The 17,527-nt window shown below is 46.2% G+C and overlaps 1 protein-coding gene across 1 annotated transcript in view; it reads right to left on the reverse strand.

Annotated features, from left to right (window-relative positions):
• WNT5B (Wnt family member 5B) overlaps positions 1 to 10,195 on the reverse strand; it is a 214,040-nt gene extending 203,845 nt beyond the window's left edge. Inside the window, exon 1 of the mRNA XM_077468898.1 lies at positions 9,692 to 10,195. Coding sequence (XP_077325024.1) covers positions 9,692 to 9,697 — 6 coding nt within the window. The 5' untranslated portion in view covers positions 9,698 to 10,195. The remainder of the gene's footprint in view (positions 1 to 9,691) is intronic.
• Positions 10,196 to 17,527: the final 7,332 nt, after the last annotated feature.

Genomic DNA, 17,527 nt, shown 5'->3' on the forward strand with positions numbered 1-17,527 from the left:
GGTCCTTTGGAGGTTTCACCCCATACGCCGCTGTGGGGCAATCCGCAATTGAGCCATTTCAAATCTATCCCGGATCCGGCCCTGTGGGCCAGATACGGCATCACGACCATACAGCAGATTATGCCTAGGGGGGTCCTCCTAAACTTTGACATTCTCAAGAGGGAGTTTGGGCTGCCGAATAAGATGTTTTTTAGATACCTGCAGCTGCGCCATGCGACGCGGGCCCAATTCCCTGCCCAAATCTCGGTCTGCTCGAACCAAATTGAAAAGTTTCTCATAGCCAAATATGCGGATCGGGTCCTCTCCTCCCTGTACCTTAGGCTCTCCATTTCGGAACCCGAGACGGAGTCTGCGCTTTTTAGCAAATGGAGGTCTGATCTCCCATCACTGGATGAGGAGGACTGGCAGGAGGGCATTCAGAATTACATTCCCCGGATGATCTCTGCGCGCGACAGATTTATTCAACTGAAGTTTCTTCATAGGGCATACTACACTCCACAGAGACTCTCGAGAATATACCCACTAAGCTCAGATCGATGTCCGAAATGTGGTGTGGAGGTTGGGACATTTCTGCATGTGGTGTGGGAATGCCCAGCTATTCAGACCTTCTGGAGGGGGGTGGTGGGGGTGCTGAATTCGGTGGGGGGCCTCTCGGTGGGGCTGGACCCTGTGGTCTTGCTGTTGGGGGTATGTGACAAAGTAGTGGTGGGTACACATAGACAATTGTTTGTATTTTATGCGGCATTTTATGCCAGGAAGACTATTCTCCTTAACTGGAAGAAGGCGGACCCCCCTGGGATTTCACAATGGAAAGGGCTGATTGACTCCGCTCTTCCACTATACAAGTTGACATACATGAGTCGTAAATGCCCATCCAAATTTGATAAGATTTGGGGGTCTTGGGTGGGAGTGTAGATGGGTAACTAGCGGGATGGGTGGTTGCGGGTCTCAGGATGTTCTCCGGTATTTACTTGATCATTACTGAATGCTGTGGGCTAAATGCGGTACTGATGTGAATTGTTTGTCACTATGAACTATTTCTGGAGATTTGACTTCTGCTCTTTTTCCCCCCTTCCCCCCCCCCCCCCCTTTTTTCCTCTTCCCCTTCTTTTTCCCTTTTCCCTTATTTCCTCTCCCATACCTTTTGACCATCATCAGCTAAATTATAAGTCTGTTTAACCGATTGTACACTGAACACTATGTTATGTTGGGATGTGCAATGCGCTGTTGTATTGTACCAATGTTTGTTTCATTTATTTAATGGTGATAAATAAAAACTTACCTGTTAAAAAAAAAATTCATGTGGGTGTAAAGGCAGGTGTTCCAAAACTTTTGACAATGTAGTGTATTTGCACACTCCTTGGAAATAGAGCTGTGACTTTTTGTGATATATAAAATTGTATGTCTTCATGATGTTACCAGTTGTACGACTTGGACATTTAAATTATGATATACTGTACATGTTATTTCTATAGACATTGAGCACACATTAGTCCAGGTCGTCCTGGGTCAATGTTTTATACGATTTTAGACATTTTAAATGATGTAATATATATATATATATATATATATATATATATATATATATATATATATAAAAGCATATATAGAAAGGTCTGGACACACACTTGCCCTCTGTGAATGTATAACTTTATAACCATGACATATCTGTCCACCGAAGCGGCAACAAACTTTAACAGCTTCCCTAATCTTTGTATGTTTACAGTGCGTAGTCTGGGATCCACATGTCTGATTGTACACGGCTCACCTTAAACACTCTGCGACAGGCATATACAATGTCCTTTTTGTGTGCGCTCCCTGAAACAAGAGTCCCCGACGCAGGCATTTCACCGGCGCTGTGTTAATATGGGCCCGTGTGTTGGAAGCGATGAGAAAGAAGCACAAAGGTTGAAAATTACATTTTTTGTTCAAAGTCAGAAAATATGACCTAGCTCTCCATAAATAGAACAACTTTTCACAATCGAATGGGGGAAGCAAAATTTCCTTCAGCGTCTTACTTCTTACATAGTGAGGATAACCATGTCATAAAGGGGTACAGGGTTGGATGGAATCTCGACTTTGGAGGCAGCACTACTGCTGGATATACTGTATATATTTTTAGTTGATCTTTAGATACAACTTCTGCTGAGCGGGAACAGCCATACATGGATCGAAATTTGGCTGGTCTTTGCTGAACTGTATGAATTTCCATCCATCTATGAACAGTGTTAGGCTCCCTTTTCCTAAGGCTCCGTTCACATGTCCGCGTTCCGAATTGGGGCGTGATCGCTGGGATTCTGCTTGAGATTCGCAATAGTGGCAAATCATGAGAAGCCCATGTGTTGCCCATCAATTTCAATAGCACCCCAAAGGCGGTGCGATTTTACCGTGATTCATCAAGCGACAATCGTGGTAAAAACAGAACAGGAGTACATGAGCTTCTTTTGGGTGATGGGCATCCCGCAATTCTAGTTGCGCAATTTTACTGTGATTTTCTCCCCCATACACCTAGATTCAGTAACTTAACAAATCTGCACAAAGAAGTTCCTAACATACACAATACAAAGCAAAAGTATCATTGTTCAGAAAAAGCTCCCCCCTTAGTCATTAAAAAGCCATCCTTAAAGTGTTACTAAGGCCCCATTCACACCTGAGCATAGCATTTTCAGGCAGAAAATCACGCTATTTTACCGCAATTTTGCAGCGTTTTTTACCGTGTTTGCCACGATTTTGTAAAGGGCACCAATGTAAAAAGAAGAAAAACGCCCAAATCTGCCCAATTCGAGTGACAAAAAAGGGTTCAGAACTTGTTTGAGCGTCAGCTGATCGGTTTCAGGTGACTTGGAGTGGAGATATGAACCATCTCCATTGAGAATAATAGATTTTTTCCCCTCCAGCGTTTTGTAGCTTCAGGCTTCAAGCTACAAAACGCTCAGGTGTGAATGGGGCCTTAACCCAGGACCCTGCATTCACTATATCTGGTCTCCCACAGTACACAGAACATAGAAGTATAAGTAACGAGAACGGTATCATTAGCAGTAATCAGCATGGATTCATGAAGAATCGTTCTTGCCAAACCAATCTATTAACCTTCTATGAGGAGTTGAGTTGCCAGCTAGATAAAGGAAGGCCCGTAGACATGGTGTATTTGGATTTTGCAAAAGCATTTGACACAGTTCCCCATAAATGTTTACTGTACAAAGTAAGGTCCGTTGGCATAAACCATAGGGTGAGTACTTAAAATGAAAACTGGCTAAAAGGGCGAGTTCAGAGGGTGGTGATAAATGGGGAGTACTTGGAATGGTCCAGGGTGGGTAGTGGGGTCCCCCAGGGTTCTGTCCTGGGACCAATCCTATTTATTTTGTCCATAAACGACCTGGGGGATGGGATAAACAGTTCAATCTTGTATTTGCGGACGATACTAAGCTAAGCAAGGCGATCATTTCTCCGCTGGATGTGGAAACCTTGCAAAAAGATCTGAACAAATTAATGGGGTGGGAAACTACATGGCAAAAAGGTCTAATGTAGAAAATGTTAAAATAATGCATTTGGGTGGCAAAAATATGAATGGGATCTATACACTGGGGGGAGAACCTCTAGGGGAATCTAGGATGGAAAAAGACCTGGGGGTCCTAGTAGATGATAGGCTCAGCAATGGCATGCAATGCCAAGCTTCTGCTAACAAAGCAAACAGAATATTGGCATGCATTAAAAAGGGCATCAACTCCAGAGATAAAACTATAAATCTCCCACTCTACAAGACTCTGGTCCTGCCGCACCTGAAGTATGCCATCCAGTTCTGGGTACCAGTTCTCAAGAAGGATGTACTAGAAATGGAGCAAGTACAAAGAAGGGCAACAAAGCTAATAAAGGGTCTGGAGGATATTAGTTATGAGGAAAGGTTGCGAGCACTGAACTTATTCTCTCTGTAGAAGAGACACTTGAGAGGGGATATGATTTCAATTTATAAATACCATACGGGTGACCCCATAATAGGGATAAAACTTTTTCGCAGAAGGGCGTTTAACAAGACTTGTGGCCACTCATTAAAATTAGAATAAAAGAGGTTTAACCTTAAACTACATAGAGGGTTCTTTACTGTAAGAGTGGCAAGGATGTGGAATTCCCTTCCACCTAGGCTCAGTGGATGTGGAATTCCCTTCCACAGGCGGTGGTCTCAACGGGGGGCATCGATAGTTTCAAAAAAATTATTAGATAAGCACCTGAACGACCACAACATACAGGGATATACAATGTAATACTGACATATAATCGCACACATTGGTTGGACTTGATGGACTTGTGTTTTTTTTCAACCTCACCTATTATTTAACCATGAAATGCAATTATTTTAGTAAATATAAACTGCTAAATACATTTTCTCATCAGCAGTATAAAGTATAGCAATCTTGTGACTAATATCAGTGTCTGGTTACTGCTTGTAGGAGGAGATTTAATTCTCCTCTGACTGTTCTATGATGCTGTAGGACCCCTGACCCTCTGTCTGGACAGTGCCGATTGGCCCTGTGCTGATCACATACACTCTCCCAAGGAAAAAAAATCCTAGCAATACACACCAAACTGAGCATGTGCAGCTTGTCCCCAAGGCTCTGTACTATTAGAAGATAGATTGGGGACTGTAGAAGAAGGGGAAGTTCTGAGAAGACAGGATCAAAATTGTACACAATGCAGAGGATTAACCCTTTAGGCTACACAGTGAGTATAGAAAGCATGTTTTACTGCATATACAGACTGATTTTACTGTTGTGGGTTTAGTAACACGTTAAGCCCTAGTCAGTGACTTTTTCTAGGTTCGGATGATGTAATCAGTCTTCTCCAGGCAGGAGAAAGCATTTTCTCAGTCTCCTCATGATCAGACTGCAAACATTGTACTTTTGTAGCAAGGGGAGAAGCTTCATACAGGGGCTGATCCATGTCAGATATTTGTGAACACAGCCATGAACTGCACATGCCCTGCACATGCCCCAGGATTTACATGACTGTGTCATTTCTAAGGCTGGCATCTCAGTCCAGGTAGTAGATGGTGACCCTGGATGATTCCTGAACAAAGATGGCACTGTTTGGAGATAAAAGCAGATGACCAGAAGGATCACAGAGGGTGCCACCTTTACCATTAGAACATTTATCTGATGACAGGTCCAATTTAAACACCACTGACACCTGCTGCAACTGCTGTGGGTACACAAAGTCACAAGAACCGAAGAATTATGGATGATCATTCATATTGGGGCTTCCCAGACCACTTTAACACACCCGCAGCTTGATAAGTTACAGATCACCCAAACGTCACGAATGACTTTCATAGACGCTGCGCCATTTGCAGAAATCATATGAATCCGCGGACAGCGTGAGGTGCGTTATTGTATCAAAACTTGGACATCCAGAAGGTCCTTTTTAGTTTTGGATAAAGTGAGGGAAGGATTAGAAACCCTGGCAGGTTTCTATTGCTGTCTGTGCTGCTGCTGGGGAGATTCTCCAATTTTGTCTGTCCTAGTGGCTCTGGTACAAATAGTTAAAATCCAAAACTTTTGAGTTTTCACAATAGGATGTGATAGGAAATCTTCAAATGGGGACAACTGTGCTGGTGCCAACTATCTAGGAGGGGATATCTTTTCACTTTGGAGACCTCTCAGCTCTGCTGTGTCTGCAGGACAGGAAGTGAAGGCAAATCCCTTCGATGGGACGCAGGCAGGAAAAGAAAAAAAAAAAACAGCGGCCTCAACATTCTCTTCTCCATGCAAAAGGAAAAGACATTTTTTTTTGGCCTTATGTACCCTTTAAAGTGGTTGTAAGCCCTTACAAACCACTTTGACCTACAGGTAAGACTAGATTAAGGCTTACCTGTAGGTCCAAAAAATATCTCCTAAACCTACATGGTTTAGGAGATATTTACTAAAAGACAGGCACCGCTGTCTATGGCGCATGCGCCATAGACAGCTGCGTGCAGGCACACTATCGCCGTTAGCAGCATGCCGCTGCTAACGGCGATATGCCGTTAGTGGCGGCTCCCGTTCGCATGCACGGAAGTGACGTCATCGCTGCTCCGCCGCTGTTAGTGGATGGAGCAGCGATAGCTAGAAGAAGATGGACACTCTGTGCTACAGGGGACAGCGGTGACATCGCTGGCTCCTGTGTCAGGTAAGGGACACATAATGGGCTACTATGCGATGCATAGTAGCCCATTATGCTTTACCTTTGCAGGGAGACAAAGAAGAAGTAAACCCAACAGGGTTTAATGCCTCTTTAAAGGATATCTGAACCAAAAACAAATCGTAAAATATTACACTTTACCAGTCCTTTGATATGGTGATAGCATTAGTTTTCCTCTTTTGCTTTATTTTCACCCGCTGATCCTGCCAGCAACACACTTCCTGTCGCAAGATGACAATGCTCTCCCTCTACTGCACATGTGTCAAACACAAGGCTCGGGAGCCAAATCCAGTCCGCCAGGCCATTTCATGTGCACCTCTCCTGCAGCTGCGACACCCCTCTGATCTCTGTCCCCACATTCTCTCAGCAGTCAGCAGAGGAGAGGAGGACAGAATTGCTCTGCCAGATCCTGCGCTTCTCTGTGCAGCCGCAGAGAGGCTTGTCTCTGCCACCCTACCATCTCAGCAGTTGGCAGCAGAGAGGAGAACAGAATCCCTCCTTCAGATCCTGTGCCTCTGTGCAGCCACAGCACTTCTGCCTCCCCTGGTGGTCTCAGCATTCAGCAGACTCTGCAGCGGACTCCAGCCCTCTTCTGATCCTCCTCCAGACCCTGCCCTTTCTGCCTCCCAGCTCTTCCTCCAGCTTCTTCCTGGCAGCTGCACATGGTAAGGAGGGTGAACTGTGATGTAAGGGAGGGTGGGGGACTCTTGTGACTTCTGATGGGGCTCTTGACATCTGATATAAGAGGGAGTGAGGTGCTCTGGAAATCTAGTCTTACTATTTACAACCAGCAATATGAAGGTGACCATGATGCTGATGCGGCCCGTGATGAAACTGAGTTTGACACCCTTGCTCTATTGTACTAGGATAAGAGGAACAAGACAGCACTACAGAACCCTGCCTCTCTCCTATTCTACATAACACAGAGGGGGTGTGGCTCTGTAGTCCTCGGGGATAACTGACAACAAAGTAATTGATAACAGTCAGCATAGGAAGTTATCAGGTCTCAATATTTCTGGTAGGATCAAAGGTTATTTTTTGAACATATCAAACAGATATAACAAAACACTTGCAGTGGTGCATTTAACAGACCAAAATGTATCACATGTTTATTTTTAGTTTTTTGGGGTTTGCATACATAATAAGAGCCTGTTCACACTAAGCGCGGCAAGACTGCGTTGGGCAGCCATTCCAGTGCAGTTCCCCTGCAAAACCAGGCAAAAAGCCTCGTCCCCTACCCGGCCAAAATCACACCAATGGGATGCGGTGGAGTGCTGCATGCATTTAATTCTCTATCTCCTCGCACTGCGACAAAAATAACCTAATGATCCATTTTTGACTGTTAAATGCATCATTCTGAAAACAACATAAAGGAATTACACAAAAAAAAAAAAAAACTTAATGAAATGTCACTTTGTGACGTTTCAATAAAGTTCATTTTAAAAAATAAACAGTGTGATGCGCCACGATCGGCATATCAGTACCGCTGACATCCACCAGCACTGATGTGAACGGGCCCTTGTAACCGATTGGTTCCAATAACGGCTTACGATGGAACATAAATCAGAATCCACCAGGGATGGGAAGTAACAGGATGGAAAGAAAAGAGTACAGGACCACAAAGTCATGAATCTTCTAACATCATTCCAAGGAAGCTTAACGCACTCAGCTGTACGCCACACACACACACACACACACACACACACACACACACACACACACACACACACACACACACACACACACACACACACACACACACACACTGTGGGATAGTGAATAAGGACTAAGCATTGCTACAAAATACCTGAGTAATAAAACTAAACAGATAACAATGTACAGGATAACAACTGATTCACAAAAACCAACTTCTAGCAATTCCACTGAGATAAACGGCAGACGACTGATAAGGGAGTATGACACCGACTACTCACCTGGAGGTATGGCCGCCTATACCAGAGACAATAAAGATTTGACTAAACGAACGTATACGGCCGACCGAAAAAATGAATCGTAATGGCGCTCAGGAATACCAGCCAAACCTAAGCTGGTTGTGCGTAATGCAATTTGATTGTACAATCTCCTCTAGATTCACCATCATCTATGTAGTGCCAGGACCTTCCCGATTGGATATAAATTGGGCAGATTGTGCAATCTGATTGTATAGTAATGTTGTATGTCATTTTAATTTGTTTTTTTTTATATTTAAACACAATAAAAAAAATATAGTTCTGTTTCAAAAATCCTATATTTTACAATACGATACAAAACAAACGTAGACCCCATATACATTATACAACTTTTGTTGTCCATTTTCCTTTAGATTTACCAAAACCATGTAGTTCAAGGGCCTGCCTGATCGCATACAAATTGAAACTCTTAAGCCCCATACACACTATCAGATTTTCTGCAGATTTTTTCCTTCAGATTTACCAAAACCATGTAATATGAGGTCAAACCTTAGGAGTTTCAATGTATAAGCAATCAGGCAGGCCCTTCTACTACATGGTTTTGTTAAATCTGAAGACAAAAATCAGCAGAAAATCTGATAGTGTGTATGGGGCTTTAAGGTTTGACCTCATATTATATGGTTTTGGTAAATCTGAAGGAAAAACTTTACAGATAATTGTATAGTGTGTATCCAGCTACTATATATAGGTGTGTGACACTAAAATAAATTTAGAAGCGGATTGTATAGTGTATGGCCAGGAATTAAAAAAAAAAAAAATATATATATATATATATATATATATATATATATATATATATATATATATATATATATATTCAAATTCCAGTTAATAGTGGTAAGTGATCAATCATCAATATATATATATAATTTTTTTCTTTTTTTTTTCTGCAAATTGCCATGCGCCTGTTTTTTTTACGGCAACGTCTCCTGTCCACAACAGGGTTTTTTTTTTTTATTCTTTTTTTATTTGTTGCGTTGGGGAAAACCGTTTGCTTGATAATTGCCAGATGGCGATTGCCTTTGAGGTGATCTGATTGACGCAAATCCTATCTATAGTCAACCTTTGCTACAAAGTAACTCCCACGATCAGTGTGGGTCCTTCTATAGTCCTAATACAAGTGTAGAGCACTTCTTTGTATATAGGAATTTCCAGTATATACTGACATCCATCCATGGGAGAGCGGGATTAACCCTTGAAGGGGAAGGAGGGATTTTTGACAACTGTCCAGCATCTGACCCCACAATTTCCAGCACAGAACCCTCTCCCCACCCAGTTACCAAACTGGATCATAATACATTTGCATTCTAAAATAAATAAAAAGAATACAATAATAAATAAATACAATCAATTCTGAAACAAAAGTGAAACAGACCCCCCCTAAAAGGACAATCTAATGTGATCAGGGGACAGAAGAGCAGGGTGCGTGCCCCTGGAGATGCCTGATCTTCCCCTTTGGGGGGGGGGGGGGGCGGCTAGCAGAGTTAGTGACCCCCTAGGACACTAGTAAGTGTGGGTTAGTTAGTGTTGTCACCAAGGACAGGACTCACCTGCATGTCCAGCACAGGATCCCAGGACAAAAATAATTTCCTTGTCACCCTCGGGTCACCGGGCTCCAGGGGTCATACCACAGACACAAGTCCAAGTCACTCTCCTACGCTGGAATTGGCCCCTGACAGCTCCTCTGTGGCCCCTGCGAGGCGATTTGTGGCTCCTGGCTATAAATGTGTTCCCAAAAATGTATGTACGGGTACCCAGCTGCAAAGTGTGGCCCCTGGCTGCAGGTGTGGCCCCCGATTGCAGAGACTGGACTCTGAGATGTGCTGTGGCCCCTGGAAAAAAAAAGAGCTCTGTAGTTCCTGTCTGCAGAAGGTGGCCCTTGAAAGAGATGCTCTGCTGCCCCTGGCTTCAGGTGTGCTCCCAGGCTGTAAGGACCGACCCTTGCATACACACTGTGGCCCCTAAGAGTTTCTGTGTGGCCCCTGACACTCCAGATGAGAAACTTTCCCGGAGCGGCCAGTGTCACTAGTGAGAGCAGAGCGGAGAGCCCCAGACACGCCCCCTCCCCGCGATCACCCCGCCCACCGCAGCACACACCTCCAAGCCTACTCTGCATAGCGAGTGTGTCTCCCCGCCTACCGCTCATTACCACGCCCACTACCTAAGTACAGAGAAGAAGGGGATCGCTGAGCTCTGCTGATGTCCAGGACTGATCGGGCTTTGTTCCTGGAGGTGTCCCAGCGCCCCCCATATCTTCTTCACAACTCCATCATACTCCAGAAACTCCATACACTCATCTGATAGGTCAGAAAAAATAAATAAAGTAGAAACGAAACTAACTAGGAATTAAAATAAGGGGCAATGAATGTGGATGTTTCAGTAACCATTCTGTATGAATTAATTCCTGATCTGTTATAATATATAGCAACAGTATCATTTTTTTTTTTCAGAAAATCTTCACTTTTTATTATTAAAACGTGGGCCAGACCTAGCCTATCAGATCTGGGAGCAGGGGCGTACCTAGAGCATTTGGCACCCGGAGAGGATTCTATATCTGCCCCCCCCCCCCCCCCCACACACACACAAAAACACACACACACACACACCTTAAAATGTAAAAACACCCCACTGTGCCCCCTGCAGACCTCTGCACCCTTCAATATATTTTTGTCACTACTGTGTACCCCCCTCTCCACAACTGCACCTCTGGATCCCTTTAAATTACACAGCACACTGCACCTCTGGACCCCTTTACATAACACAGCCCTTGTACCTCTGGATCCCTTTACATAACACAGCCCTTGTACCTCTGGATCCCTTTACATTAGACAGCACTCTGCATCTCTTTACATTACACAGCCCCTCACAGCTCTGGACCCCCTGCATGTTACACAGACACCCTACAGTGCAGACCCCCTCCCTACAGTACAGACCCCCCTACAGTACAGAATCCTCCCCTACAGTGCAGACCCCCCCCCCCTCCCTACAGCACAGACTCCCCTACAGTACAGACCTCTCCCCCTACAGTACATAATCCCCCCCTACCAGGGGCGGACTGACCATTGGGCTACTCGGGCACTGCCCGAGGGCCCCATGCCACTAGGGGGCCCCATCAGGGTTGCCAGCCTCAGTAAAACCCAAGATTATAGTTGCCCCACCTCTCCAGTACCTTCTCAGCCAATAGAAACATGTCTGTGTGTACTGTGTGTGTGATATTATACTGTGTGTGTGTTTGTGTATACTATGTGGCCCCATAATCTCCGATTGCCTGGGGGCCCCATAATCTCCTATTGCCCGGGGGCCCCATGAGTTGTCAGTCCGCCCCTGCCTCCTACAGTGCAGAATCCTCCCCTACAGTGCAGAATCCTCCCCTACAGTACAGACCCCCTACAGTGCAGACCCCTGTACAGTATCCTCCCCTACAGTGCAGACCCCTCCCCCCTACAGTACAGAATCCTCTCCTACAGTGCAGACCCCCCTACAATACAGACCCCCACCTACAGTACAGTATCCTCCCTTACAGTGCAGACCCCCCTATAGTACAGAATCCTCCCCTACAGTACAGACTCCTCCCCCTATAGTGCAGATCCCCTCTACCGTGCAGACCCCCCACAGTAAAGAACCCCCTACAGTGCACAGACCCCCCCAACAATACAGACCCCCCTACAGACCCATAATGTACCTCGGAACACACACGGAGAGCCCAAGGCAATGGCATTGTGGTGGGAGATGCGAGCAGCACCCGAGTGACACATGTTGGCACAGTGATCCGGGACCCGGCGCAAAAGATCTCCTTCTCTCTGTGGTCATGGCTCTGATCAGTCTCGGCAGCGGCTGTCACAGCCGAGCAGACTGAAGCCGCCTCCCCCTCCTCCTTTATGTCTACACAGTGCTGTGCATGCAGGAGGAGGGGGTGGTGGCTTCACTCTGCTCGGCTGTGACAGCCGCTGCCGAGACTGATCAGAGCCGTGACCACAGAGAGAAGGCGATCATTGCGCTGGGTCCCGGATCACTGTGCCGGCAGGTGTCACTTGGGTGCTGCTCGCACCTCCCCCCCTGCAATGCCACTGCCTTGGGCTCTCCGTGTGTGTTCCGAGGTACATTATGGGTCTGTATTGTTAGGGGGGTCTGTGCACTGCAAAGCCACTGCCTCTGGCTCTCCCTGTGTGGTCTGTCACCGCGCGGTGCCACTGCCTAACCTGCGGTTCTGTCTCCTCTTCAGTCTCGGAGGGGGAGGGCGCTGGCCTGACACCCCCCCCAGTGTGTGGCACCCGGGGCGGCCCGCCCCCCAGTTAGTACGCCACTGTCTGGGAGTGCAGTAAAAAAAAGTCAGGGGGCACAATGACAACACTGTGTGAGTCACTGACAGTCTGTCATGTCCTGGGAAACACTAGTATGTATTAGGTTAGGGTGATTAAACAGAACCTGTACTCCCTTATAGTTGTCCCTATCAGAGACCTGCTTTACATCTGGAGTGCTCATCAGAGTCCCCCTTAATATCAGGTTCCCATCAGAGTGCCTCTTACATCAGGTTCACGTCAGAGTGCCCCCTTACATCAGGATCTCCATCAGAGTGCCCCTTACATCAGGTTCCCATCAGAGTACCCCCTTACATCAGGGTCTCCGTCAGAGTGCCCCCTTACATCAGGTTTCCATAAGAGTGCCCCCTTACATCAGGGTCTCCATCAGAGTGCCCCCTTACATCAGGGTCTCCATCAGAATGCCCCCTTACATCAGGGTCTCCATCAGAGTGCCCCCTTACATCAGGGTCTCCATCAGAGTGCCCCCTTACATCAGGGTCTCCATCAGAGTGCCCCCTTACATCAGGGTCTCCATCAGAGTGCCCCCTTACATCAGGGTCTCCATCAGAGTGCCCCCTTACATCAGGGTCTCCATCAGAGTGCCCCCTTACATCAGGGTCTCCATCAGAGTGCCCCCTTACATCAGGGTCTCCATCAGAGTGCCCCCTTACATCAGGGTCTCCATCAGAGTGCCCCTTACATCAGGTTCCCGTCAGAGTACCCCTTGCATCAGGGTTTCCGTCAGAGTACCCCTTGCATCAGGGTATCCGTCAGAGTGCCCCCTTACATCAGGTTTCCATAAGAGTGCCCCTTACATCAGGTTCCCATCAGAGTGCCCCTTACATCAGGGTCTCTGTCAGAATGACCCCTTACATTAGGTCCCCCATCAGAGTGTCCCCTTATATCAAGTTCCCCATCAGAGTACCCCCTTATATCAGGTTCCCCATCAGAGTACCCCCTTATATCAGGTTCCCCGTCAGAGTGCCCCCTTATATCAAGTTCCCCGTCAGAGTGCCCCCTTATATCAGGTTCCCCGTCAGAGTTCCCCCTTACATTAGGTTCCCATAAGAGTACCCCCTTACATCAGGGTCTCCCATCAGAGTGCCCCCTTACATCAGGTCCCCATCAGAGTGCCCCCTTACATCAGGTCCCCATCAGAGTGCCCCCTTACATCATGTTCCCATCAGAGTGCCCCTTACATCAGGGTCTCCATCACAGTGCCCCCTTATATCAGGTTCCCATCAGAGTGCCTCTTACATCAGGGTCTCCGTCAGAGTTCCTCCTTACATCAGGGTCTCCGTCAGAGTGCCCCCTTACATCAGGGTCTCCGTCAGAGTGCCCCTTACATTAGGTTCCCATCAGAGAGCCCCCTTACATCAGGTTCCCATCAAAGTGCCCCTTTACATCCTTGTCCTCATCAGAGTGCCCCCTTACATCAAAATCTCTATCAGAGGGCCTCTTTATGCCAGGGCCCCATCAGAGTGCCACTTGCATCAGATTTTCTCATCATAGTGCCTCTTACATATGATCAGTTATCCCCATCATCAGGACCGTCTTTAAGGCAGGGCAAAAGGGGCAGCTGCCTGGGCCCTGTCATTGTTGTGGGGCCCAAAGCAGCTGCCTCATACTTTCCAACTATCCTGAAGTTTTAGTCCTGTGCTGTGTCCCAATGTCACAGTGTGAAGTGTTGGTACTAATGCTGCCCAGCTCTGCCCTATTTTTATGTGCAGGTGACTCACCTGCAGACCCTGTGTTTACATGTAAATAACCAGCATTCATATGTAAATAGCGGCGGCATTACTAAGTAAATAGCTGCAGCCGACAGCATTGATATGTAAATAAAGGTGGCATTCATATGCGTATCATGCTCCCCTGCAGTGAGGAGATGATGTACTGAAACCTCTAGCAACCAATCACTGAGCAGTATTACTGTACAGTAATCTCTAGCAACCAATTAACAAGTAGAAATCATTTGCTGTAACTTCTAGCAACTAATCAGTGAGCTGTAATGTGTGCTGTAACCTCTAGCAACCAGTCATTAAGCAGTAATGATATGCGGTAACCACTGGCAACCAATCACAATTGCTGCCTGATCTGATACAGTAAACTGATTTTAAGTCTAGCTACTATTTATTGTATGTATCAGAGCAGGTGGAGAGCGAAATTGCATGGGGGGCCTCAAGAAAATTTTTGCCCAGGGTCCAATCAATATTAAAGACAGCCCTGCCCATCAGTGCCCCCTTGCACCATGTATACCCATTACAGTGCCTCCTTACATCAGAGTCTCCATCTGAGTGCCTCCTTACACCAGGTGTCCCCATTAGAGTGCCTCCTTACACCAGGTGTACCCATTAGAGTGCCTCCTTACACCAGGTGTCCCCATTAGAGTGCCTCCTTACCTCAGGGTCCTCATCAGAGTGCCCCTTGCACCAGGTGTACCCATTAGAGTGCCTCCTTACATCAGGGTCCCCATTAGAGTGCCCACTTACATCAGGGTCTCAATCAGAGTGCCCCCTTACATCAGGGTGTCCATCAGAGTGCCCCCTTATATCAGGTTCTCCATCAGAGTGAAGTTTTTTCTTGAATTTTTTTTCTTTTTCCCCATCAGAGTGTCCCCTTACATCAGATTCTCCATCAGAGTGTCCCTTGCATCAGATTTCCCCATCAAAGTGCCCCTTACATATGATCCGTTATCCCCATTAGAGTGCCTCCTTGCATCAGGGTCTCCATCAGAGTGCCCCTTGCATCAGATTTTCCCATCGAAGTGCCCCTTACATATGATCCGTTATCCCCATCAGAGTGTCCCCATTAGAGTGCCCTCCTTGCACCAGGTGTCACCAGAGTGCCCTCTTACATCAGGTGTCCCCATCAAAGTGCCCCTTTACATCCTGGTCCTCATCAGAGTACCCCCTTACATCAGAATCTCCATCAGAGGGCCTCTTTATGCCAGGGTCCCCATCAGAGTGCCACTTGCATCAGATTTCCTCATCAGAGTGCCTCTTACATATGATCAGTTATCCCCATCAGTGCCCCCTTGCACCAGGTGTCCCCATTAGAGTGCGTCCTTACATCAGGGTCCCCATCAGAGTGCCCCTTGCATCAGATTTCCCCATCAAAGTGCCCCTTACATATGATCCGCTATCCCCATCAGAGTGCCCCCTTGCACCAGGTGTCCCCATTAGAATGCCCTCCTTGCACAAGGTGTCACCATCAGAGTGCCCTCTTACATCAGGTGTCCCCATCAAAGCGACCCTTACATATGATCCGTTATCCCCATCAGAGTGACCCCTTGCACCAGGTGTCACCATTAGAGTGCCCCTTTACATCTGGTTCCCATTAGAGTGCTCCCTTATATCAGGGTCCCCTATACATGTGATCAGTTATCCCCATCAAAGTGCTCCCTTGCAACAGGTGTCCCCATCAACGTGCCCCCTTACAACAGGTGTGCCCATCGGCGTGCTTCCTCCGAGTCCTTACATCAATTGCCCAAATCAGACTGACTCGTGGATCGGTGGATGCACTCTCAGAGACCTGGAGGGGCACACCTAAAATCTGTGGGGTCACAGCCCACCCTAGCACCCTCTATATCCGGTCTTGTTAAGACACCATGGTTGATCTCCAGTCAGTGACTTTATCTAGGCTGATATGATGTCCTCAGTCTTGCAGGCAGTAGGCAGCATTTCCTCAGTCGATTTCTGCCCCAGTGCTCAGACTGCAACATTGTAACTTTGTAGCAAGTCACAGGATGAGAGGATGCTATAGGGGCTGACCTGTGGCAGACATTTGTGAAGGCAGCCAAGAGCTTCAGGGGCACAAGGATTTACAACTGTATCATCTCTGAGTCAGAATCTCAGTCCAGGAAGTAGACAGTGAACCCGGGTGATGCCTGAACAAAGACGCCTCTCTCCTTCTGGAGAGAAAAGCAGATGAAGGCATTGTCAGGGGGGGAATACTGTGATCTCTATGAAATGAAATCTGACACAAAACGTATTTTTGTTGCTTATTGTTGGCAGTCTCTCTCCTCCTCCAGTCAGTACATTGCTCCCACAGTTAGAAACACCTTCCTAGGGAACACTTAACCCCTTGATCGCCCCTAATGTTAACCCCTTCCCGCCAGGGTCATTTATACAGTAATCAGTGGCTATTTTTAGCTCTAGTCACTAGTCCCAAAAAAGTGTCAAAAGTGTCCGATCTGTCTGCCGCAATGTCGCAGTCCTACTAATAATCACAGATTGCCACCATTACAAGTAAAAAAAAAAATAAGTAATAAAAATGCCATAAATCTATCCCTTATTTTGTAGACGCTATAACTTTTGTGCAAACCAATCAATATATGCTTATTGCATTTTATTTACCAAAAATATGTAGAATTCATATTAACCTAAACAACTGATGAAGACATTTTTTTTTTTTTTTTTGGGGGGAGGAGATATTTATTAAAGCAAAAAGCAAAAAATAATGTTTTTTTCTTTTTTTTCAAAATTGTCACTTTTTTTGTTTATAGCGCAAAAAATAAAAACCGCAGAGGTGATAAAATACCAACAAAAGAAAGCTCTATTTGTGGAAAAGAAAAGTACATGCATTTTGTTCCGGTACCATGCTGCACACCCGCGCAATTGTCGGTTAATGCAATGCAGTATCGCAAAAAATGGCTAATGCCGCGTACACACGGTCGGAATTCCGGACAGAAAAAGTCAGATGAGAGCTTTTCATCGGAAAATGCGACCGTGTGTATGCTCCATCGGAATTTAGCTGTTCGAATTTCCGCCAGCCAAAAATTAAGAGCATCAATTTTCCTGACGGAAAAACTTTCTATCGGTAATTCCGATCGTGTGTATGCAATTCCGACATGCCAAAAATCACGCATGCTCAGATTCAACTACGAGACAGAAGCTATTAACTACTGACTATTGAACTTCCTTTTTCTAGTCATGTCGTACGTGTTGTATGTCACCGCGTTATAAATGATCGGAATTTGATGTGACCGTGTGTAGGCAAGACAGCTTGAGCCGAATTCCGTGGGGAAAACCATCAGAGCTTTTTCCGACGAGAATTCCGATCGTGTATATGCGGCATTAGTCATTA

Source organism: Lithobates pipiens, unplaced genomic scaffold (genome assembly GCF_037356315.1).
Source record: "Lithobates pipiens isolate NorthernLeopardFrog02 unplaced genomic scaffold, aLitPip1_a1.2 Scaffold_8, whole genome shotgun sequence".
Taxonomy (NCBI): Eukaryota; Metazoa; Chordata; class Amphibia; order Anura; family Ranidae; genus Lithobates; species Lithobates pipiens.